The 26,195-nt window shown below is 39.5% G+C and overlaps 1 protein-coding gene across 5 annotated transcripts in view; it reads right to left on the bottom strand.

Annotated features, from left to right (window-relative positions):
- The window catches only part of MGAT5 (alpha-1,6-mannosylglycoprotein 6-beta-N-acetylglucosaminyltransferase), a 232,371-nt gene that overhangs the window by 136,643 nt on the left and 69,533 nt on the right, over window positions 1–26,195 (bottom strand). For all 5 annotated transcript variants that reach the window (XM_075117780.1, XM_075117781.1, XM_048869222.2 and 2 more), the window contains one exon: window positions 14,195–14,591. In XM_075117780.1, coding sequence (XP_074973881.1) covers window positions 14,195–14,435 — 241 coding nt within the window. In that variant the 5' untranslated portion in view covers window positions 14,436–14,591. The remainder of the gene's footprint in view (window positions 1–14,194; window positions 14,592–26,195) is intronic.

Genomic DNA, 26,195 nt, shown 5'->3' with positions numbered 1-26,195 from the left:
GAAACTACAAAATCCAAACCACCAAAAAAAAAAAAAAAAAAAAATCAAACTTCTGCCAGTAGCATCTGACTCAGATGATGAAAACGAACATGTGTCAGTTCACACTGCTTTGGATCATTATTGAGCAGAATTCATCATTAGCATGGATACATGTCCTCTCGAACGATGGCTGAAGCATGAAGGGATATATGAATCTTTAGCACATCTGGCACGTAAATATTTTGCAATGCCAGCTACAACAGCGCCATGCAAATGCCTGGTCTCACTTTCAGGTGGCATTATAAACAAGAAGCAGGCAGCATTATCTTCTGCAAATGTAAACAAACGTGGGTTTTTTGAGTGACTGGCTGAACAAGAAGTAGGACAGAGTGGACTCACAGGCTCTAAAGTTTTACACTTTTATTTTTGAATGCCAGTTTCTTTTGTACATAATTCTACATTTGTAAGTTCAACTTTCACGATAAAGAGATTGCACTACAGTACTTGTAATTGTGGAATTGAAAAATACTATTTCTTTGGTTTTTTACAGTGCAAATATTTGTAATCAAAAATAAATATAAAGTGAGCACTTCGTATACTCTGTTATAATTAAAATCAATATATTTGAAAATGTAAAAATAATAAATACATTTATTTAAATATTTTTGTATGAACAGCACAATTAATTGGGATTAATTTTTTTTAATCACTTGACAGTCCTAGAATAATTTACATATAAAAACTAGTTGATAGCTCAGGTACTATTTATGATCATCATGGACGAGAATTAAATTAATCAAGACATAAAAACAAGACTGGAATTAATATTAGCACTCAGGAAAATCTCATTCATGAACAATTACCCTATGTAATAACTATTTTTCCATTTTGTCCAAATTAAGATATAAGCTGCTCCGCTCACAGAACTGATCTATATAACTATTTTGTGAAGCACGTTGTAAGAAACGGATCACAACATGGAAATTCTATAATTTATATAACTGGATATCTATGTGTGTCTCTTTATAATTAAGATAAAACTGTACCCATATACATTTACACATGCTTTATCTGTGTATGTATATACACACTTGTATTATACATCTGCTTATGTAGTGATATATGCAGGTAATTTACACACACACACACACACTTCTATTCAGATATTATGGTAAAAGGGTGGGCAATATACACACACTTGTAACCAGTTATCCTGTGTATGCCAATGAACTTGTGAGTTCTTGTTTTAAAACCAGTCAAAATTAACAATCCTGACTGCAGCACAAATTAAACTGTTAAAAGTGATAAATGATTCCTCCTTTGTAACACTGGCTACAGAAATTCTGCAAGCAGCTAGAACTTAATATTCAGTGCTTATTTTGACATGTAAATCATCAGGATCAAGTTATTTTACACTTTTTATTGGTAAGCAAGGAAACTATTCTCCTTGATTGAAAAGCATAGTACCAAAATCCTTATATTACACTCAAGTGCTCCCATAAAGAGATTTAGCTTCACGTTTGTGTACCATGAAATGACAGTCTATGGGATGTTCCAGTGAATGAAAAATATTCCATCCCTATACACAGGGCTCAGTTCTCATTCAGACTGAGCAAAACCAGCAATCAACTTGATAGATTAGACTAGATAACCTCCTGAGGTCCCTTCCAACCCAGATATTCTATGATTCTATTAAATCTGTACAGTATAGGGTAAAAGCACACAGAAGACCAGACTTCGGGTGGGGGGGGGGGGGGGGGTTGGAGATGTATCAGATTTCATGGTCAGTGACGCATTTTTCATGGCTGTGAATTTGGTAGGGCCCTATACATCTGGCTTCTTCCCGATTGTGCAAATCCTGAATTTTATACCATACACCAATAATGTTATATACTACTTGTGGTTTTCCTCAGGCCAGCTAGTGATCCTGTCTGTCACCATCTCACCAGAGCCACCTAACGCAAGTTGGGTGCAGGTGTGTGTGTGTGTGTGGGGGGGAGATCTGCATATTGTGCAAAACAACATAGGAAAAATATGAGGAAGTTGATTAATGAACAACAAATAAAAATTCAGAATTCAGAAAATGTTACAGAAAAGTTGACAGATTGTCTTTAAATCATGACAATGTGGGAAAGGGGAGAAAAGGACATAATTATATAAGGATTACAGTGTTGGCCTAAACTTTGAATGTACTGGAGTTTGCCTATTTATGCCACTATCTCAAGAATTTACATATATTCAACAGATGTTACCATTACGTTGTTAATCATGCAAAAATAGGTTTAAAATGTGTAATTATCTTCTTTTTATAACTTTAAAATCAAATGGTTTTCTGATCTGTAATTTGACATGTGGTAGAATTTTCAATTATAATATATAAGCAGAGATTCACTTGCTTTACACTGGGTTTAGGTCTGTCATATGGTTTTTAGAGTTTCTAATGAGTTTTTAAATGAGCAGTCAAATATTTGTGCAAACAAGAGAAAATTTATGTGGAAAGGCCGTGAAGTTTAAAGTTAAGGAAAGCTACCTGAAAAGAAAATGAATTACACCTATTTTAAGGATACTCCAACTATGTACATCTTCCTTCATTGGCACTGTTTTCTTTACCTTCCCAAGACCATAACAACTGAAAGCACAAAGAGTACTAATTTATATATTACTCATTTTGAAATATGTGTCGATATATATATACATACCATATTGTAAAGCATTTTTATATAAATGTTAATTATTGAAAATTTTAAAAAACAGTCACATTGGAGCAGAGTGACAGAAAAAGATGAAATAGTTATCAACCTGATTTTAACGTCCAATTTCTTGCAGCCCCGTCCAACCTGTCTGGAAATGCTGTGTTTTTCAACCTTTTTGAGATGGCGACCCCCTTTGGACTTAAGACAAAACATGACACCATCCCCCCACTAGAAAAACTTGCGACCCCCTACCTTCAGCTTGGGCCAGAGGGCTTCAGCACCCCTGCAGGACGCACGGCTGAAACACTTACATTCACTTCCCAGGGCCCCCTGTGGTGTTGGACTCCAAGTAGTTGCCCTACTTCCTATCCCGTAATGCTGTCCCTGCTTGCAACCTCCCTAAACCCATCCCACGATCCCCAGGTTGAGAAACACTACTGTATAGGATTGGAGCTCCATTTACAAGACACGTAACATAAAAGATCTAAAGGTGTCAGTTGTCCAGAGTAGCAATGCATTTTTGGCACTGATATAGCAAGCTCTGGATTTTGGACCAATTCAATTCTTGATTACCATTAAGTATTTGTTACAGATAGAGGGTGTGACAAACTGACAATATCCTGCAATATCCAGAACAAACCTTATGGAATTAAGATAAACTTTACTGAATTAATTTGAACCTTACTGAATTAGAATTAGTACCTTTGGGGTCAATTGTATAAAAAATGCAGTTGTGTATGTATTTATTATAGAATCACATGTAACTTCTCTAAGAGCAGAGGGATGCTAATGTAATTCCTTCCATTATTAGCCCTTTGAAGCCACCTCCTGGAGAGGTTTGTATATAATAGTTCAAACTGAATTCTCCAGGAACCAACAGATAAAGGATTTTTGGGTAAATAGCCTGGTTTTAAACAGACTCAGGGCCTTCTTCCTGTTCGTGCAAATGGACAGGTCTATGGAGGGCTCCAATCCTTAGGGAAGACACTGTGCTTGATCTGAGCTGAAACTGTAATGAACTTGAAATCATGAGGAAACCCCTTGGACAGGGTTTTGAAGGACTGCTCCTGCCAGAGCCCATGTTAGGGTTGGGGTGATCTCTAGTAAGCTTATTAGCATGTGTAGGGGGGAGGGGCTTAATTGTTTTTAAATGTGTTTTCTCTGTTATGATTTTAAATTGGCTTGCATACAAAGTGCTGTGTGGTACCTTATAATGAATCATAGAATCATAGAATCATAGAATATAAGGGTTGGAAGGGACCCCAGAAGGTCATCTAGTCCAACCCCCTGCTCAAAGCAGGACCAATTCCCAGTTAAATCATCCCAGCCAGGGCTTTGTCAAGCCTGACCTTAAAAACCTCTAAGGAAGGAGATTCTACCACCTCCCTAGGTAACGCATTCCAGTGTTTCACCACCCTCATAGTGAAAAAGTTTTTCCTAATATCCAATCTAAACCTCCCCCACTGTAACTTGAGACCATTACTCCTCGTTCTGTCATCTGATACCATTGAGAACAGTCTAGAGCCATCCTCTTTGGAACCCCCTTTCAGGTAGTTGAAAACAGCTATCAAATCCCCCCTCATTCTTCTCTTCTGCAGGCTAAACAATCCCAGCTCCCTCAGCCTCTCCTCATAACTCATATGTTCCAGACCCCTAATCATTTTTGTTGCCCTTCGCTGGACTCTCTCCAATTTATCCACATCCTTCTTGAAGTGTGGGGCCCAAAACTGGACACAGTACTCCAGATGAGGCCTCACCAATGTCGAATAGAGGGGAACGATCACGTCCCTCGATCTGCTCGCTATGCCCCTACTTATACATCCCAAAATGCCATTGGCCTTCTTGGCAACAAGGGCACACTGCTGACTCATATCCAGCTTCTCGTCCACTGTCACCCCTAGGTCCTTTTCCGCAGAACTGCTGCCTAGCCATTCGGTCCCTAGTCTGTAGCTGTGCATTGGGTTCTTCCGTCCTAAGTGCAGGACCCTGCACTTATCCTTATTGAACCTCATCAGATTTCTTTTGGCCCAATCCTCCAATTTGTCTAGGTCCCTCTGTATCCTATCCCTCCCCTCCAGCGTATCTACCACTCCTCCCAGTTTAGTATCATCCGCAAATTTGCTGAGAGTGCAATCCACACCATCCTCCAGATCATTTATGAAGATATTGAACAAAACCGGCCCCAGGACCGACCCTTGGGGCACACCACTTGATACCGGCTGCCAACTAGACATGGAGCCATTGATCACTACCCGTTGAGCCCGACAATCTAGCCAGCTTTCTACCCACCTTGTAGTGCATTCATCCAGCCCATACTTCCTTAACTTGCTGACAAGAATACTGTGGGAGACCGTGTCAAAAGCTTTGCTAAAGTCAAGAAACAATACATCCACTGCTTTCCCTTCATCCACAGAACCAGTAATCTCATCATAGAAGGCGATTAGATTAGTCAGGCATGACCTTCCCTTGGTGAATCCATGCTGGCTGTTCCTGATCACTTTCCTCTCATGCAAGTGCTTCAGTAAGTAATGGTGGGCAATTACTCTATTACTAGCCTCTGAAGAGAAACTAAGCAGGCCTACTTAGGCAGAGTGTCTGCCTTGGATGTCACAGTATAGCCAGGGGTCCATGCAACCTGGAATACCCCAGTCAGAAGGGTATTCCACTCAAGAGAGGAGAAAGCCAGAGAATGAAGCCTAGAGCAGGTGCCCTTGCTGGACCACAGAAGAGGAACAGAGATGCAGTTGCACTGAACTGTGACAGAGGGCTAGGGATGATTGCTGATATTAAAACATTTAAGTGTTTTGGAACCATCACATTGAGCACATTGTTAGCCTCTGTAAATGCATGTTCTTATTACTGTTGTCTTCAGGTTCCCTGCCTTCCCATTAATCTCTCTGAAATTTCTAAAGCTAGAAAAGAGTTCACATAATGTGCCACCTAAAATTTTGAAACCCCAACTTTTAAGCAGCATAAAGAATTAACCTTTAAGCCTAACTGTTCCCATGATATTAGCTGTTAAAGTCATGCCTGATAATAAAGCAGAGGGGAGTGAAATTATGGAAGCAAGATAGTAATCGGAAACACCTTATTTTAAAACATAACCTCGTGAGAATTTATTGAAATTCTGTTCCCCTATATAACTTTGTTAAGGAATATTTCATATGTAAAGCTTCTTGATAATTAAATGTAACATTGATAGTCTAGCATCCTCTCCCACTGAAGTCAGGGTTTTAGTATTATGCCATTGGTGACATCATAGACTAATTAGATTTCCATATTCAAGAGGAATGACAGTGACTCAAAAAAATTAGGTAGAGAAGATACTGATACTCCTAGGGAAGGCCGAGACAATGCTACCATGGTAGGTCTTTAATGACAGAGCCTTGAAAAACTACTGGATTGACCTTCAAACAGACTCCACCCTACAGGGCTAGGAAGCAATAATGGGGAGCCAAACGTGTTTACCTGGCCCACACCTCAATAGTGTAGGTCTCACTCAGCCACAGAAGAATGTTCAAACTACCTAAAGGGCAGCGGGTGCCAGTCACTTAAACGATCCATTCAGAAGAGGACTCTAAGATATATTAGCATGGTTTAAAAATGGTCTGTGTGGCTAAGTGGCAAACCAAGCATAAAGCATTTTAAAATTTTATTCATAACTTGTTCCAAACTAGGAACTGACCAATTTAAAAATGATTATGCCTGATCCACCCTGGCCAGGCAAACAACATTTAAACAGTTACAATGAATATGTTAAACAGTTCCACGAATGTAATTTAAAGGCAGGGCTCCAGAGGCCATTGCCACTAATATCAGATTGAAAGGAAAAAGGAGAGCAAGGAACCTGAACAAAAGCACAATGCCGAAGGAGTAAAACCAGAAATAAGGTAGGTGAACTAAAGATTAAAAAACAATAATGTTGCCTACAGTGCGGCAGTGTACAAAATACAGTGAGACGAGTAACACAAAAAAAGGGCCTTCTACAGTGCTGCCAACTGCACTAATTGGAGCAGATTGCTGAGTAGGGAAACAGGCAAGCACCTGAAAACTATCACTTGGGTGCAAATTAAAAAGTAGGAGAGGAAGCTAAGAATATGTGCCTATCTGATGGGATGAAAACAAGAAATTTGCTCACCCACCATTTATACTATTCTAATGTTTAAAAAGAAAAGTACACAATAGACGAAAGTTAAAAGAGGCCCATGTCTAGAACATCGGGTATAAAATAGAGGAAATATATAAATTGGTTAAAAAAAATGTTGCTGTGTGAAAATTAAAATGGACTGGCTCTTTTCACAAGGAGACAAAACAAATGCAGGATTAAGACAACAGTTAAAAAAAAATACCCAAAACTAAGAAAACTAGAAATAATCTTTCAGAGCAGACATCAGGAGCATTGTGATTGTTCCATGGCTATTAAAGACTGAGGCTTCAGAAACATGGTAACAGTTTGGGGAGGCTTTCATTGAATAGTGGATCAACATCTTCTGACTACTGTGATAAATACTGACCATTAACAAGGATTTGGCCTTCAAATCAAATAGTTATGTATATTAAAAGTTTGAGACCTAATTCGATGCACTGCCCAATGGACACCCAACTCAAGAATGGCACTATTCTTATGGATATTATTCTTTAAACAGAGCACCAGTCATGCTGTCACTGAAAATACTTTATTGCAGACATCTTAATCCTTCATCCAAAATCCCTAATTTGCACATAAGATGTGTGAAGCTGCAAAGTATAATTTTTTTAAAAAATTATTGTTACTTTGCACTTACATAGCACCTGTTTAGCTAAGGATCTTACTCTCTTTTCTTAAATGAAAACAATAAGTTTGTTTTCTGTGAAGTTAGCTAGGATTAGAGACAGATCATTTGTCACATCACTGAGTTGTAGCTGTCTCTGCTACAGTACCTGACCTCTGTGACAGTGTACCGGGTAACTCCACATCAGTATGTACAACAGGAAACGAATCATAGGCAAGTGAAACTGCCGGGGAATTTAGCTAATGACATCCCATGTACTTGAATATCGGCTAGAGCACATTAACGCAACCCTAATTTTACAAAAGATGCTATGAAACCTCTGACGACGGGTGACCCTTTATGTTTTGCTGATTAGCTGAGGCTACAGCACCCTCACTTAATGATGGGACATTGGTTAAGTACTGATTCAAAGGGAAGAGCACCACTTACTGAATAAACATCACCATTCTTTGCAGAAATCTGGGCTTTCTTTGTGGGCGGTCTTCCAAACAACCTAACCCAACTCTACTCAGCTTGTGATATTTAATGGGATCATAGTACAAGTTGGTGTGTCTGCAGGCTGTCAGACACAAATAAAAAAAATCACGGAACAAGGGCTAGTTGTTATCTAAGCCACATAGTAATATAACAGTCAGCTGCCTAGGGGATGGTGACCTCAACCTCACAAGCAAACACATTCACAGAAACACCAGAATCTTCTCAGAACAAACAAAGCAGTAATAGAAACTGCATGCCCTCCCAGCATCTCTGGCATCTGCTGTAAAGAGGTGCTTTCATTGCACACACTGAAGTGAAAGAGGATACCAAAAAAGAAAACGAACGGCTCCTAACTCGTGAGCGTGCAGGCCTAATCTAGGGCACCGTAACTTCCTTGTACAGGTCTAGAAAAAATACCAGTAAGATTTCTCTTTGATAAAATGTTAAAGGGGAAATCATCTCGATGACTAATTAGCAATTAACTTGAGTTAGCCTAAAAGGAAGACTAGTCTCCATCACAACAGGTGGCAAAGAAAGCAAGCTGAAAACACCTATGCCAGGAACACACAGTTACATCAGATTTAAAGGGACAGCATCAACCTGAAGTCTAGCATCCCCCCAACCCCACTTTTTTTTTTTTTAAAGCAAGAGTTTGATAATATGCCCATGTGGGAGCCCTTGCCAATATCTGTGGGTTTTTTACAGATTTTCTCTATTTAAAAAAAAACAAACCTCTATTCCTCCTCTGTTTCTGTTTAAAGCCCCACACAAACATGAGACAAAGGAAACAGTGAAACTTACTATATATAAGTGCTGTCAATAGTAGGTAAAAGATTCAGAGAAATGCATGATTAAACTGAGGACTAAATACCTCATTTTACTTTTTAAAACTGTTTTAGGAAATGTAATTTTATTAAGAGTCAGCAAAAATCAGAACTGAAATGGAAAAGATCAGAAAACACACACAAGAAATTGTCAAGTTTTTGATTATTTTTTATGCAGTATCTCTTGAATAACTTCACACATCCGAACTGACAGATCAAGTTTCTCAGTAAATGGCAATGACAGATTTGAGACAGCGATAACAATATATAGATAATCACAGCCACAGTAGATGTAAGTACTGGGAACTTGTAGTAAAAATTAGCAGTGGACTAAACCATACTGGGTTCAAGATGGTCTCTGAAGAGCATGATGTAAATAAGTTTGGATTTTGGACTACGCAAAATTCACAGCAATTTCACACCTATATATTGCCCTTCTCTGAACCGTTTCTGATTCTAATCTCTCTTTTGGAATGGGGTGACCAGAACTGTCTGCATTACTCAAGGTCTGGGCATACCATAGGCATTAGAAAAAATAATCCCATCTACACATACAAAATGATGAAGGTCTAAATTAGCTGTTACCACACAACAAAAGATCTTGGAGTCACTGTGGATAGTTCTCTGAAAACGTCTGCTCAATGTGCAGCAGCAGTCAAAAAAGCTAACAGAATGTTAGGAATGATTAGGGAAGGGTTAGATAACATGACAGAAAATATCATAATGCGACTATGTCAGTGGTTCTCAACCAGGGTCTTTCGGGGGGTACACCAACTCATTTAGATATTTGCCTAGTTTTACAAAAGGCTACATAAAAAGCACTAACGAAGTTAGTACAAACTAAAATTTCATATAGAATCACAGAAGATTAGGCTTGGAAGAGACCTGAGGAGGTCATCTAGCTCAACCCCCTGCTCAAAGCAAGACCAACACCAAACAAATCATCCCAGCCAGGGCTTTGTCAAACCGGGCCTTAAAAACCTCTAAGGATGGAGATTCCACCATCTTCCTAGGTAACCCATTCTAGTGCTTCACCACCCTCCTAGTGAAATAGTGTTTCCTAATATCCAACCTAAACCTCCCCCCTTGGTGAATCCATGTTGACTGTTCCTGATCACCTTCCTCTCCTCCAAGTGCTTCAAAATGGTTTCCTTGAAGTCCTGCTCCATGATTTTTCCAGGGACTGAGGTGAGGCTGACGGGTCTGTAGTTCCCTGGGTTCTTTTTCTTCCCCTTTTAAAAGATGGGTACTATCTTTGCCTTTTTCCAATCATCCGGGACATCCCCTGATCGCCACGAGTTTTCATGGATAATGGCCAATGGCTCCGCAATCACATAAGCCAATTCCCTCAGTACCCTCAGATGCATTAGATCTGGGCCCATGTGCATGTCCAGCTTTTCTATATAGTCCTTAACCTGTTCTTTCACCACTGAGGGCTGCTCAACTCCTCCCCATACTGTGTTGCCCAATGCAGCAGTGTGGGAGCTGACCTTGTCTGTGAAGACTGAGGCAAAAAAAGCATCGAGTACTTCTGCTTTTTCCACATCATCTGTCACTAGGTTGCCGCCCCCGCCCCCCCATTCATTAAGGGTTCCACACTTTCCCTGAACTTTTTCTTGTTGCTAACATACCTGTAGAAACCCTTCTTGTTACCCTTCACATCCCTTGCTAGCTGCAACTCCAGCTGTGTTTTGGCCTTCCTGATTACACCCTTGCATGCTCGAGCAATATTTTTATAGTCCTCCCTAGTCATCTGTCCAAGTTTCCACTTCTTGTAAGTTTCCTTTTTGTGTTAAACTCACCAAAGATCTCACTGTTAAGCCAAGCTGGTCGCCTGCCATATTTGCTACAGTCAATCACTTGTTTATACTGTTCTATATATATCAGCAGTTCTCAAACTGTAGGTGAGTTCGTTTTAATGGGGTCACCAGGGCCAGGATTAGACTCGCTGTGGCCCAGGGCAGAAAGCCAAACCCTGAGCCCGGGGCTGAAGCCAAAGCCTGAGTTAAGTGAAGTGAAACTTGGGGTATGCAAAACAAATCAGACTCCTGAAAGGGTTACAGTAGTCTGGAAAGGTAGAGAATCACTGCACTATGTAAATACATGGTATGCCCACACCTAACATACTGAGTGCAGTACTGGTCACCTCATCCAAAAAAGATATATTAGAACTGGAAAAGGTGCAGAGAAGGGCAACAAAAATGATTCAGGGTCTGGAACAGCTTCTATAGAAGGAGAGATTATAAAGACTGGGACTGTTCAGTTTAGAAGAGTCACAACTAAGGGGCGAATGAGATGGTGGTCTATAAAACCACAAATGGCATGGAGAAAGTGAATAAGTGTTATTTACCCCTTCACATAACAGCTGATGAAATTAACAGGCAGCAAGTTTGAAACAAACAAAAAGGAAGTACTACTTCACACAACCTGTGGAACCTTCGAATATTGTAGGGCTAAAAGTATAACTGGATTAAAAAAAGAATTAGATAAATTCATGGAGGATAAGTATAATCAATGGCTATTAGCCAAGATGGTCGGGATAGAACTCCATGTTCCAGGTGTCCCTATACCTCCAACTGCCAGAGGCTGGGACTGGATGATAAGGGATGGATAGCTTGAAATTACCCTGTTTTGTATATTCCCTCTGAAGCATCGGGACTTGTCACTGTTAGGGACAGGATATGGAGATAGGTGGACCACTGGTGTGATCCCAGTATGGCAGTTCTTATGTCCTTAAATAGTGTCATTATGATACTTTCTGTTTTATTAGCTCTCTTTCCTAATGGTTCCTAACATTGTTAGTTTTTTTTGACTGCCAATACACACTGAGCAGATGTTTTCAGCGAACTATCCAGGGCGAATCCAAGATCTCTTTCTTGAGTGGTAACAGCTAATTTAGACCCCTTCACTTTGTAAGTTTAGGTGGGATTATTTTTCCACTGTGTATTACTTTGCATTGATCAGCACTGAATTTCATCTGCCATTTTGTTGTAGAAGTGGCAAGAGGTGTCCTCCTCTCCCCGCTGTGGGAGTGGGTGAAGGCATAGGCACCAGCAGCCAAGCTCCCCCCTCCTTGCCTCCTTCTCCCCCTTCCTCCAGCATGCTGCATCCCAGCTCCTCCCCTTCTCTCCCAGCGCTTTCCGCCTTCCAACAGCTGTTTGGCAGCACTTAGGACTTTCTGGGAGGGAGGGGGAGGAGCAGGGATGCCATGCGCTCAGGGGAGGAGGCAGAGAAGAGGCAGGGTGGAGGGGGGACTTGGGAAAAAGGGGTGGAATGGGGGCGGGGCTGGGAACATTGGGGAAGGGGTGGGGCGAGGGCAGTGAGGGGGGTGGGAAGAGGCGGGGCCAGGGGGTGCAGGGGTCGAGCACCCATGGGGAAGTCGGCGCCTATGTGTGAAGCACTAGTCTGAGGACAGCCCCACCCGACACAAAAAATGCAGCTGCCAAGGCACCCAAGCCTGCTTTCTTAGCCAATGAGGGTAATGATCACAACTCTAATGATGGGTCCCTTCCACCTCCCAATACAATGTCATGGAAGCAAGCTTCAGAACCATTGTTGGAGAGTGTACCATATGACATTGAAGCATCACCATATCAATAAAAGGTTTTTCTTTTCTCCACCAAAGCAAAATAAGTAATTTACTGGCCAGGTATAGAACTTTGGGCTTTTCCCATAAACAGAATTACTTCCCTGAATTAAGCTGGGTCTATGTGTGGGGTCATACCAGATATTGGCACATTCACACACTTTCTCCAGCCCAGTGTTGCTGAATGTTGGGGCAATATACACGGGATCTAGCTCTGTTGTTTGCATCCTCTCCAGTACGAACCCAGCTGCTGTAACTTCATATTTATCATCACATCACAGAAGGATACATTCTGGTGATCATTTTTATGGTGTTTCTAAGACAACACTTCTTTGCAATTCTTAGGCATGTTTCAAACTCCAGTACCTTCCTGTTGTATCACTGAGACTTTTCCATGTGTGTTCTCAGTTCTGAGTTTTCCAAGGTTTTATACATTCTCCAATTCATCTTTCAACAAAAAAGAATAATGTAAACTGAAACCAGACCATTTTGAGAAGAATCTCTCTGGCAAGGCTGAAGAACAAACTTTGGTTCTTAGCCAGTGGAAAGGCTGGAACCGCTTTGGTCACTGCCAGCTATTAATAATCTTAGCTTGGAATTTTTCTGTAAGACTAGAAAAAAACTGACGCATCCCATTCAAACCACAGAGGCAGAGCTGTCCCTGAATATAGAAAGTGCAGACTAAACTAGGAGATCGTAATGTAGTTGTGAGAGAATGATTGTAGTCTGTAGACTTGATTGTTCCTATTGATGACTGGTTATATTCTGTCTGCTGGACAGATTGTGACCAGAAAACCCATTATAACCTTAATTAGTTCAGAAAATTATTTTAAAACAGAATCAATGTAGTGCTGAAGTTTCCATTATAAAGGCAAATGTTTACTGCTTAACTTGAATACAAATATTACAGTTACAGAATTAAATGGTGCATTTCCCTCCACAACCATACATTCTTAATGGTAATTGTACAGTTCCACTGAGGAAAGGGAAGGCTGGATTTGGGGGATTTTAAGTATGGATTCAGCACCACAGAACCCTACTCTGCTGGGGCTTTGAGCCCTAGAGGCTTAAGAGACAGGACTGGTAGATCAGTAATTAAGACCATGGAAGAGAATGACCAGTGGACTGAAGAAGCCACAGGGCACTATTTCAACCTACAGCAGAATGGTTCTACTGCTCCTCCACACCTTGTGGGTGGAGGATTTCCTCCCGCTGTCCATGGGGAGATTACCAGTATACAGCTTGGTCAATTGGGCTGCATTATGAGGTCAGTTTTTTAAGCCATAATTAATGTTGAGAAAACAAATTACTGCATATACTCGTTCATAAACCAAATATTTTTGGTAAAAAAGTGATGCATCAAAGAGCGGAGGTCAGCTTATAAACAGGTCTACACCAAACTTTCATGATTTTAAACTATGAAATCATTGAATTGAATATCTAATACATTATCATTTTGTTTACCTGGAGTGTCTGCAGGCATGGAGCCCCTCAGTTCCCTGTGGCCGTGGTTCACCGTTCCCAGCCAATGGGAGCTGCAGGAAATGGTGCTTCCTGCAGCTCCCATTGGCTGGGAACGGCGAACCGCGGCCACAGGGATCTGAGGGGCTCCATGTCTGTGAACGCTCCAGGTAAACAAAATGTTCCGACCTGCCAGCGGGCCTGGGAGCCAAAAAGTTTGCCAACCTCTGAAATATAGGGTCGGCTTATGAAAGGGTCATACAGTTTTTACTATTTTTACCTACCCATCGGGGGGGGAGGGGGAGGGTTGGCTTATAAACGAATGGGCTAATGAACGAGTATATATGGTAATTAACCAGCATTTTCTAGGAAGCTTCTAGGTATTCTAGAATATGCACTCACCATATGCTGTCATCGTCCCAACATAAGGCCCATCCACCACATTTCTATTTTCTTCTGCCAATGCTTTGATATATCTTTTGCTGAGATCCAATATTTGCTCACGAAGGACTGAACTGCTTTCATGTTGAGTTCGCTGTTGAATAGTAAAATGCAGAAGCATCATTCCCCAAATAAAGCCAAAAGTCACCAGAAAAAACCCAAGTTTCTGAGAAGAGAGTTTCCACGGAGTAAAGAACGCCATGGCTTCCCAACAGCTTCACAATCACTGCACGGGTTCTTAAAGCAAGAAACCAAGGAGCAAATGCATGGTCCAGGTATGTAAAGATCACAATGCAGGAATCAGTCTCACTCTGGTGCATTAGTCAGTGTATTTCCTCCTTTCAGTTCCATCCTGCTGCTGCCAAAACAAAGGGAAAAAAGCACATGGTCACCATAAAGTACTAGAGAATCTTCAAACTGTATTTTGTTTGTATTTTAACTTTTGCAAAATATGAGTAGAAAACATGTTTTCTTTATACATTTTTAATTTGTTTTACTTTACAATATGAATCAGAGCAGGAACAAGCTGGGAAAAGATTTGGAAAGAGAACAAGTATAAAAAAATTAAATGTATGTTAACCAGCATAGAACACCTTTGAAAATTTGGACCAAATTCAATTCTTTAAAAAAAGTTTCCAATCTGAATTTCAAGGAAAAGGTATTTCAGTGTAATGGGTGAATGAAGATCTTATCTTGCCAATATAGTGGATTTAAAACAATCCTACCATCATTCTTTTCTCAGAGAACAAGTAATTTTAGCTGGCAGTGACAGTGCTATTCGTTTCTGGCAAGAACTAGGGCATATGGCTAGATAGGTGATCAGGAAAGTGGATTCTCTCAAGGGAAAGGGGAAATAAGTGTTCTGCATTATTTAAGCAAACGCAAGCTCTCCTGGCTTACATTACAAGTATTCAGAGGATTGGAAGAATCTCTTATTGTTCTTGTGTGGCCTCTGTGCCATGTGTCACAGAGGAATAGCTTCAAAGTTATTTCATAATAAGTAAGAGTTCAATGAGCACATTTCTGTGCCACACTTATGAATATAAATATATTTCTGAACTGTCACACTACACCTTTTCTGTTTTAAAATGCTCTCACTGTTCTAATTTCAGCATATGCAATTTCAGCAAAGAGTTAGTATCTGACTATCTAAAAATCAAGTAGTGGCTCCATTTTTGCATAATACACTCAATAAAACCTAGCCAACACCCAATTTTTTGAACATATTTGTTAATATTAAACAGAACAAGGAAAGCTTACTTAGAAAGTTTCAAGTCAGGTTTTTTAGCATAAAACACTGTAAAAAGGAGAAATACTAAAAGGAAATTAAGTGTAACCTATCATTTAAAAACATGGATTTAGTAAAGCATTATCCTTTTAACTTTATAATGTTCCCAGCAGGAGTATAGAACACACAATGGGTTCTATTTTGTACTTGCACAGATAATGTAGATGTTGCCTGTTTTAATACAGTAACTACAGATATGCCTGCTAGCACTACTGAACATACTTATCGACACATCAAAAATTCTATCAGAAGCCTTGCTTTTGGTAGAATTAACCACTCCTTAGAGGAAAACTGCCACCTTGGGCCAGAATATAGTACAAAAAAGTCTTGTGCATGCACTTTCATTACTGCAATACAGTTAGTCCAAAGATCATTATGTACCAAAGTGAGTTATTCTGTGTCTATATTTTACTTTAATTCCTCTATTGCTGAAAAGTTCCATTTATAGTTTTGCTTTGTACCCATGCTAGCTTTGAAAAGGGCGGGTGTGAGAAAAATGGAAATTGTTTGTATTTGATTTCACTATAGATAATGTAGCATACCCTTGGTTAGGTATGCTTCAGAAACCCATACAGAAGGAAGTAAATTGTTTTACGAGTGTTCTCTCCACAAGCCTAGGTAGGCTAACACATTTCCTGGTGATCGCACTGGGTAAGTTCAATTCTTTCTGTTTAATTCTATTCTGGGAACCTTTTTTCCAATCACCTATACTAGAAAATGTATGGATTTAAAGTTTTACCATTCTCTTGTAATATCCAAGTGTGAAAATGCTGGAAATTCAATATGTAAAAACAACTCTGTGATTTGAAATCAAAGACATCCAAGACACTAACTCCCCCAATGAACTGAAATTACATATAAAAGTTGTCAGCCCTATATCAATACGATCTTTAACCATTACAATTATATTATTTCTTTCCATAATTATATTGTGCTTCAAGATGAAACAAGAGTAACCAAAATGCATGGCATAAATGACGTTGTGACATTGCGCTCCATATGATTTTATGAAAATATGCTAATGAGTAAGAATATAATATAACTGGAATACGCTTCATGCAAAAGGTCTCTTGTACGGTATCATTACAAAGCTTATAATCTTTGTGTGTCATGAGGATGAGTGTGGTCATCCTATTTGTATAAATATATCATTCTTGTATCTAAAACTAGAAATATAAAATGTAACTGAGGTCCTCTTGTAATTGTGCAAAGTGTGGGCTATTAATGATGGTTTGGAATCTTGATGGCCGCCATCAACTAGGACAATTGATTGTAAATGGCTGTTTACTTGTAAGCCTTCCTGTGAGTCAGGCCAGGAAGAATGAAGGCTTGGCGTCTCACAGGACATGTGACCATGTCACCTGGTACTGGAATCCATCTTAAACCTGGTGTTTTTCCATTTAGGAGGAGGGCTGGGGACCCAGAGAGACAAAAGATTTCCACCTTGTGCCAAAGCTACATAAGAGGGTGGAACAGAACAAAGAGGGCTGCAGTCATGAGAAATCCCCAAGCTACCACCTGAGCTGGAACAAGGACTGTACTGGGGGAAAGGATTGGGCCCAGACTAAAGGGAGGCTAGTCTGTGAAAGAAGCTTATTGGAAAATCTGAGGGTTAGATTTACCTGTATTCAGTTTCTTAAAGGTATTAGACTTAAACTTAGGTGTTTTGTTTTATTTTGCTTGGTAACTTACTTTGTTCTAAGAAAAGGAGTACTTGTGGCACCTTAGAGACTAACAAATTTATTTGAGCATAAGCTTTCGTGAGCTACAGCTCACTTCATTGGATGAAGTGAGCTGTAGCTCACGACAATTTATCCTCAAATAAATTTGTTAATGTCAAGGTTCCTCCCACACTCTGAACTCTAGGGTACAGATGTGGGGACCAGACTGACACTGAAATCACCACCACCTCCATTCAGATGGATAGGCTGCTAACGTGGACGCTGGATTATGATCATTTAAAGGCCAACCCTATCAAAAGCATTCCAAATACACCAGACACACACGCAGTAAAACTCCAGTGTGAGTGGACACATCTGGCATGACCCAACATTCCACAGAAAAGTGATGCCAGGACTCATGCTCTACGCTTCAGGCAGTGGACGAACCCATTTAAAGAGATGCATACGTGTGCACTCATGTAAATTCTCAGCATTATAAAGCTAACCGAGATAGATAGCTCTAGTACTAGTGACGCATGTAAGTAAGGGCAAAAATTCCACCTAAAATATACACACATTAAACTTTACCAGTAATGCTAACTTTTACCTCACAGTAGATGGTCTGCTGCATATCAGATAGTGTTGGTATTTTCAGATCAACCCATGAAAAGCAAATTAATAGCAGGGTATTTCAGCCTACATCCCACCTAGTTTTCACAGAGTTGGCTAATCTCTATTCAGAAACAGCTTTAAGTCTCAGTTACAGTTTTTTCAGCTAGTTTGTTCAGACTGATTTTCCCTTGCTTTCTCTAATTTCTTGTATGGCTTCAGACAACATGTAATTCTTGTTTTCTTTCTATCTCCCCTGTTTATAGGCACAGCATTACTGGTGAGGTGGGTTACTGACTTGCTCCCTGTGGTCATTTTACACAGTTAATTAAATTTAAATAATGGAACTGTTAATGAGAGAGGGACAAAAAAGGCAGTTCACTTTAGAATTATGTTCAGCAGCCGTTTCTCTTCGAATGGAGGTGACTGCATAGAGATCCACTGAAAACCTAATGGAAGAGCACAGAAAAACAGACATGAAGAAACGCTAGATTCTAAGAAAAAGGTTCTACTTTATATGAACATATTGTCTATTGTCGGGCAGTTTGCAACGCCACAAACCTTTCCCATACACAATATATATAGTACCAAAATGTCTGATGTTATATCTGAATAACTAATGGAAACTAGGGAATGCCTGTAGGGTTACAAAACGCATGCATACACATAAACCAGATTTTTTTTTTAAACGTGTTTTTCTGCAATTGTTTTTTACTTGCTATTCGGCAACTGTTACACCAACATCTAAACCATCATGGTTCAGAAAGTGTTTGTCCATTCATGAGTTCTTTGAAATTTCTCCTATTTGTGGGAGACGGACGGAGGGGGGCAGTTATACCAGCCAGAGTGCAAAAAATTCTTAGTTTCTATTGGTTGCCTCCTGCTTGCTTCACACAGAAGGAAATGTCTATGCATCAGGCAATGACAGCAGCAACCAAGTCACAGAAAGATGCAAAATGGAACTTTAACTATTAATTATCAATCCTGTCTACATTTTAATTCCTCAAACACATCATCCTCTTCCCATTTATCAACATGGTAATTTACAATGGTCAAAGAGAAGCAGAGTACCTAGTGCTTCCCAGACTAGAATATTTGTAGCCAACACCCATCTAATGTGAGATGTATACAACAAATACAGCCAGGTCCAAAGCTCACTGAAATCAGTGGGAAAGCTCCCATGACTTCAGTGGGCTTTGAATTAGCCCATAATGAAGCTTTTAGTTTCCTTAAAATGGTTTGGTAAATTTACATCTTAAAAATTCAATTTAAAATGTTTCCCACTTTTCACATCTGAAGCAGACAATCTGATAAAATGCAAAACTCACCACAGCTAGCAAGAAGACAGATGCTCTTTGGAGAAAACAGTGCATTTACTGCAAACACCAGTAAGCAAACAAAAGATATGCAGATAGCAACTTACAACTGTGTCAACCCATGCACAGTGCCTACTGTCTTAGCCTGAAGGAGTCGCCCTTCAGATCACCTCACAGAGAGAAAGCTATGCGATAATGAGTTAACTCGTTCAGTAACTTCTTTTACCCGTTATTAAAAGCACATTTCAGAATTTAAATTGCTTAACACATAAAATAAATGCACAAAGCAGTTACCTTAAGGTAAGAATTAAGAATTCTTGAAAGACATTTTTGTCCTCTTTCCTGCTCCTCCCCCCCGCTTTTTTTTTTTTTAAACAGAATGCTCTCGTCCCTCTCCTAACCCTCAACTACACCTGAAGTGGGGCACAGAATAACCACCTCTAGATGCAAGTCAACACAGTGAGAGAAGAATGATGCCAGGTTGACAGCTGAGGCAGGACAGACGGACTGAGGGAGATTAGAAGTAAAAATATTTTTTTTCTTTTCTTTTTAAGGATGAAAGTGTAGGGGAAATTGAGGTCATGGGGAGAAGAGCAGCCTTTGGTGAGATGCCATTAAAAAAACACAACCACTTTTTGCCTTGAACAAGCAGCCTACCTTCATCATTTGTCAACAGGATGCGTGGCAACCCAAAGATTTTTTTGTGAAAGTCCCTGACTGGAAAGATTTCAAAATACTTAGTACAGTTTCCTACCAAGCATACCACATTATGAAGCTTAGCTACACAGAAATGGGCAGCAGCAGATGCACCTCTCTTCATGCTAGTGACCTATTTATTTGTCATCCAATTTTGTGATACCAGGAGAGACTAAAACAGTAACAATCCCTCCTCCAGAGGTTTTTTGTTTTTCGGGGTTTTTTTTTGTAACTACAAATCTCACTCTGATGCAAATCAGAAGTTTTGTTGTCCTAAAAAATGAACACAGCAAAGTAAATCTTGGATGCAAGGTGTTCGGATCATTACTCTTCAGCGTGCTTGTCCTGAGTAGGTTCAACATAAATACCCTTCCCCATTATCCCAACTAAAAAATAGGCAACTCATTTACCAATTCAGCACCCCCAGCTCTTCTCTTCCTTTTATCTTCTTAAAAGATTTCTGAAAAAACACCAATGGGGCAGAGCTCCTACCTTCTACATTTATTCTGTACTTTATTATATCCACTGTACCTTTAAACTGTAAGTTATTTGGAATAGGATCTACTGTACTGCCTTATGCAAGCTAATCATACCAAGTTATAAACAAATAACTCAGACTCGCTGCAACCTATGATTTCAGCATACATAATCAACTATTGAAGGGTGTGCCCATAATCAGAGTAAACTTTTCATCAGAAGAAAATGCAAAATACGCTAGAAAATTAATGTTCTGGAATTATGCTCTGGGACAACACTTTGTCTCACTATCTGCTTCCTATCCATTATTCCCTATCCACTCTGGGCTCTGCGCTCTATCCACTATTCTGAAGCTCATGGAAGCTACATTCCCCTTTATGGAAAAGAGAAATCTGTTGTGCTAGCCAGTTAGGACTGCTGAATAAGTATAACAAGATGACCCAACAATAAAACAGATGCCCAGCCAGGTGACTCCAAGCCCATACTTCTTCAGAGCTTCTAATGCAGACGAGGCTTGGAAAGACAATGATCTGATAGTAAAGAGACGTTGCAGAACAAGTACATATGGCCCCACTGATCCTGTTTTTAATACTTAGGGGTTTATTTATCTGTAGTAAAGTAGCAATGACAGCCATAACAGCTTTCAGAACATCACCACAGGTTAGCCTGATTCATGAGTCCAAGCATCAAAAGGAAATCAGTGGTACTGCAGTGCATTCCAAGCCTGGCAGTAATAGTGTGATTTTGAAGTTAAGAGAACCAGACGAGATTAAAAGACACCGAAGGTAGAGGTCAGAGCTGTGGAGAAGGATAATACAGAAATATGTAAGAACCTGAAAACCAGTGAGGGGCACATTAATGCCATTGTTTGAGATAACATACAGCTTAGTTTTCTTTAAACCAAAGCTCCAGAGAAAAATGCTGGAAGTAAAAATGTGTGATTACTCAAGTTTCCTGCTGATTCTGTCACAAATCTACTTAAGGTGACTCAAGTTAAACACTGAAATGGCTTTATACATTTAGACAGAAGCACAGAAGAGTGACAAAAAACATCCCAGAATGGAAAGAACCTTCTTTGACTGTTTCAGGTGTGAGGAATGAAGAATCCTAAGCAAATGCCAGAAGGTTAATAACCTTTCATCTTGTCACTGTCTCAAAATGCCTTTATTTGGGAAACTAGAAAAACACGTTGAAATTAGAAAAGGAGTACTTGTGGCACCTTAGAGACTAACCAATTTATTTGAGCATGAGCTTTCGTGAGCTCACTTCATCGGATGCATACCGTGGAAACTGGAGAATCATAGAATCATAGAATATAAGGGTTGGAAGGGACCCCAGAAGGTCATCTAGTCCAACCCCCTGCTCGAAGCAGGACCAATTCCCAGTTAAATCATCCCAGCCAGGGCTTTGTCAAGCCTGACCTTAAAAACCTCTAAGGAAGGAGATTCTACCACCTCCCTAGGTAACGCATTCCAGTGTTTCACCACCCTCTTAGTGAAAAAGTTTTTCCTAATATCCAATCTAAACCTCCCCCACTGCAACTTGAGACCATTACTCCTCGTTCTGTCATCTGCTACCATTGAGAACAGTCTAGAGCCATCCTCTTTGGAACCCCCTTTCAGGTAGTTGAAAGCAGCTATCAAATCCCCCCTCATTCTTCTCTTCTGCAGGCTAAACAATCCCAGCTCCCTCAGCCTCTCCTCATAACTCATGTGTTCCAGACCCCTAATCATTTTTGTTGCCCTTCGCTGGACTCTCTCCAATTTATCCACATCCTTCTTGAAGTGTGGGGCCCAAAACTGGACACAGTACTCCAGATGAGGCCTCACCAATGTCGAATAGAGGGGAATGATCACGTCCCTCGATCTTGTGGCACCTTAGAGACTAACAAATTTATTTGAGCATAAGCTTTCGTGATTGGTTGGGGATTGGTCCTGCTTTGAGCAAGGGGTTGGACTAGATGACCCCCTGAGGTCCCTTCCAACTGTGATATTCTATGATTCTAAGTACTCCTTTTCTTTTTTCCCCAACTGAAATATTTAAACTAAAATAAAGCCAAATTTTAAAAATCATGGGAAACGAACAATCCATATTTTAAATCAACTGTATATTACTGAGTCACAGAAAGAACAAAGCCTTTTTTAAAAAAATTCTCAGCTTAAACAAAGTCTTTTGTAGTGTTTTTTTTTTTTCTTGTTATGTGGGAAAGTTTTGACCCTGGGCCAGCATAAAAAATTTCTTCCTACAGATTTGTTCTTGGCAAGCATTTTGAATATAGTATATTTTTTGAGACTAGACAAACTGTAAATATAAGCACTACCTGAGAACGCACAGAATTGAATGGAATTAGAATTTCGGTAATTAAAGAAGAGTTTGCAAGCAACTGTGCTATAGCTTATTCCAGTCCTCACTTATTTCCGCATAGTTCTTTTCTCAAATTTTTTGAAGAGCTGACAATTAAAATTTGCCTCTGATTTAAATTTCAAAGTTAGTCACAACTGTGTATGTCAGTTGCCTCTTTTAATACATATTTCCTTTACTGTATGTAAATTTTCATATTTATATGATATTAATATATCAATGTATAAGACCAAAGGATTAGCAAGTCATTTTGTCACCTACAAAAAGAGAAAAGAAATATTAGAAACCATCTCACATCATGCAATAGTATTTGTCTTATACCATCTTTGTAATGCCAGCTTGCAAAACTATAGGTAGGTAAGCATTTGCCAGGTGCTTATCCACCTCAGCTGATATGAATATTTTGTAGAATAATTTTGCTGGTTCAGCAATTGTGTTATTCTGACACTGCTCATCACTTTTCACTCTCAACTGTCAGATTCTCATAAATCAGTTATATCACTCCTATGACTTAAGAGATTTATTTCTGAAGGGCTTGCTGAAGTGAGATACATGTTGTTATATAGGATAATATAAAAATATCAGGAAATCTGTGACTACAGCTGTCACCATGCAACACATACCATGGCCACTCAGAACTCCATAGCAACAATAGGGACAGAACCCACACCCTTCTGCTACAAAAGCATAGGCCCAATTACCTGCATTAAAGGAAAATCTCACGTAGCTTTTAGTAATTATAGGGCCTGTCATCAACAGCTGATCAGTTCTGATTCCATCCAGCAGAAACCAGTGGTAAACACAGATTATTGGATTAGTTGCTCTCTAGTATCTTTTAGCAGATGTATTTTTTTAGGGCTGTCAAGCAACTAAAAAAATTAATTGCGCTATTAAAAAAATTAATCTCGATTAATCACACTGTTAAACAATAACAGAATACAATTTATTTAAATATTTTTGGATGTTTTCTACATTTTCAAATATATTGATTCAATTACAACACAGAATACAAAGTGTATAGTGCTCACTTTAATTTATTTTTGATTACAAGTATTTGCACTGTAAAAAACCCAAAAGAAATAGTATTTTCAATTCACCTAATACAAGTACTACAGTGCAATCTCTATCATGAAAGCTGAACTTACAAATGTAGGATTATGTACAAAAAATAACTGCATTCAAAAATAAAACAATGTAAAACTTTAGAGCCTACAAGTCCACTCAGTCCTACTTCAGTCAATTGCTCAGACAAACAAGCGTGGTTACAATTTGCAGGAGATAATGCTGCCTGCTTCGTTTACAATGTCACCTGAAAGTGAGAACAGGTGATCACGTCACTGTTGTAGCTGGCATCGCAAGATATTTACGTGTCAGACACGCTAAAAATTCATATGTCCCTTCATACTTCAACCACCATTCCATAGGACATGCATCCATGCTGATGACAGTTTCTGCTCGATAACACTCTAAAGCAGAGCAGACCAAAACATGTTCATTTTCATCAACTGAGTCAGATGCTACCGGCAGAAGGTTGATTTTCTTTTTTGGTGGTTCGGGTTCTGTAGTTTCCACATCGGAGTGTTGCTCCTTTAAGACTTCTGAAAGCATGCTCCACACCCCATCCCTCTCAGATTTTGGACAGATTCTTAAACCTTGGGTCGAATGCTGGAGCTATTTTTAGAAATCTCACATCGGTACCTTCTTTGCGTTTGGTCAAATCTGCATTTATATGTTACACTTTCATGGTAAAGAGATTGCACTCCAGTACTTGTATGAGGTGAAATGAAAAATACTATTTTTTATCATTTTTACAGTGCAAATATTTGTAATAAAAAATAATAATATAAAGTGAGCACTGTACACTTTGTATTCTGTGTTGTAATAGAAATCAATATATTTGAAAATGTAGAAAAACATCCAAAATTGGTATTCAATTGGTATTCTATTGTTTAAAGTGTGATTAATCACGATTAATTTTTTGAGTTAATCGCGTGAATTGACTGCAATTAATCGACAGCCCTAATTTTTTTCAAAGCACTTATTTAATTCTCTACACCCCTATGAGATTGTAAAGTCTTACTGAGAATTGTAACTAAGGCAAAGAGGTTAAATAACTTGTCCAAGTCCACATAGTATGTTAGAGGCAAAGCCAGGAATAATGCTAAGCACTAGACCATAATTTACCATGTTATCCATATCCTATCATCCAATTGTTAGCTAAGCTGGTAGGGGATTGGCAGTTCTCTGGATACATGCAGGACTTAATATCTATCTAGATTTCATAGGGAGAACCAATATATACTGTACTCAATGGACACTCATGGAACATCTTTACTTGCAAATTCAGTAGAGCAGCACCACTTCAGCTATGGCCCATGCTCACCTAAATGAAAAATATGAGTTTACATTGCCTACACTAAGCATTAAGCACTGTAAATCTGTGTAGAAGCACTGGACTGCTCTCACAAGCTTAGGTAACAGCGGCAAAAGCAACAAACCAACAGAGCAAGAAAAAAGGTTGTCAGATTGGTAAAACACATTCTAACCCCTTGGCATGCAACAGAATAAATGAATTCGGCATAACATGTGGCTACCAAAGTTCAGAGCTCGACTAAGCTCTCTTTTGATTGCCCTTCTGATACCATTCGTGACAAACAATGCTCCTCCTCTTACACCTACACTGGCTCTTTTCTCGTATCATTAGATAAGGTGGAAAACAGGGGGTTTTTTGCCCTGAGAAAACCATTTCTTCTTTTTGGTCTTGATAAAGACCACGGTAATGGATTAGATGAAAACGTATTTCATTCACATTTAGTCCTTTTTATGATCATCTGTATTTTGGAGGCAGACCATGCTGCAATGCCCGAGGCTTCCCCACTGGAATGTTTTTGGCTGTTGCTTTAATTGCTATTGATATTGTAATTCAAGATTTGTTTCCTCAAGAGGAACTTTATTGCACAAGGCTGAAAGAGAAACCTCTGTCCATCCTACATCATCATTCCAAAAGTAAATATTAATATTTTGGTAAACATCAATATTTATATAATAACTAAGGCTGCAAGTATGTCACAGAGGTCACAGATTCTATGACTTTCAGTAACCTCAGTGACTTCTGCAGCAGCTGGTGCTGACTCAGAGGCTGCCCAAGCCAGGCAGCCCCTGAGCCAGCAGCAGCAGTTTGGGCGTGGGGGAAGAGGCTCAGGGCTAGAGAATTTTACATAGGAATTTTATCCTATCAAACATGTTTCCTTTTAATCAGACACCATATTACTTTTGAGTGGTCTCCAACTGTAACTCAGGGGGTCTCCAACTCTCATTGCCTGGACCACTTCTTCACAGTGAGCGTCTTAGACCACCTCCCCTCCAGTCTACAAGCACAGTACTGCAACAAATGCAATTGTTTACATGGAAAATATCAGCAGAGTGTTTTAATACACTTTGAATGTACTATTTTGCACTTTTGTCTCCTTCACTCCTTATCTTTCTCCCATCTCTTCAGGTCCCATCCCTCTCTCTGTTTCCCTGACACTGAGTCAGGTCACCCTCTCATCTTC

This window comes from Caretta caretta, chromosome 11, assembly GCF_965140235.1.
Source record: "Caretta caretta isolate rCarCar2 chromosome 11, rCarCar1.hap1, whole genome shotgun sequence".
Lineage (NCBI taxonomy): Eukaryota > Metazoa > Chordata > Testudines > Cheloniidae > Caretta > Caretta caretta.
This window is presented reverse-complemented; position numbering and strand designations above follow the sequence as displayed.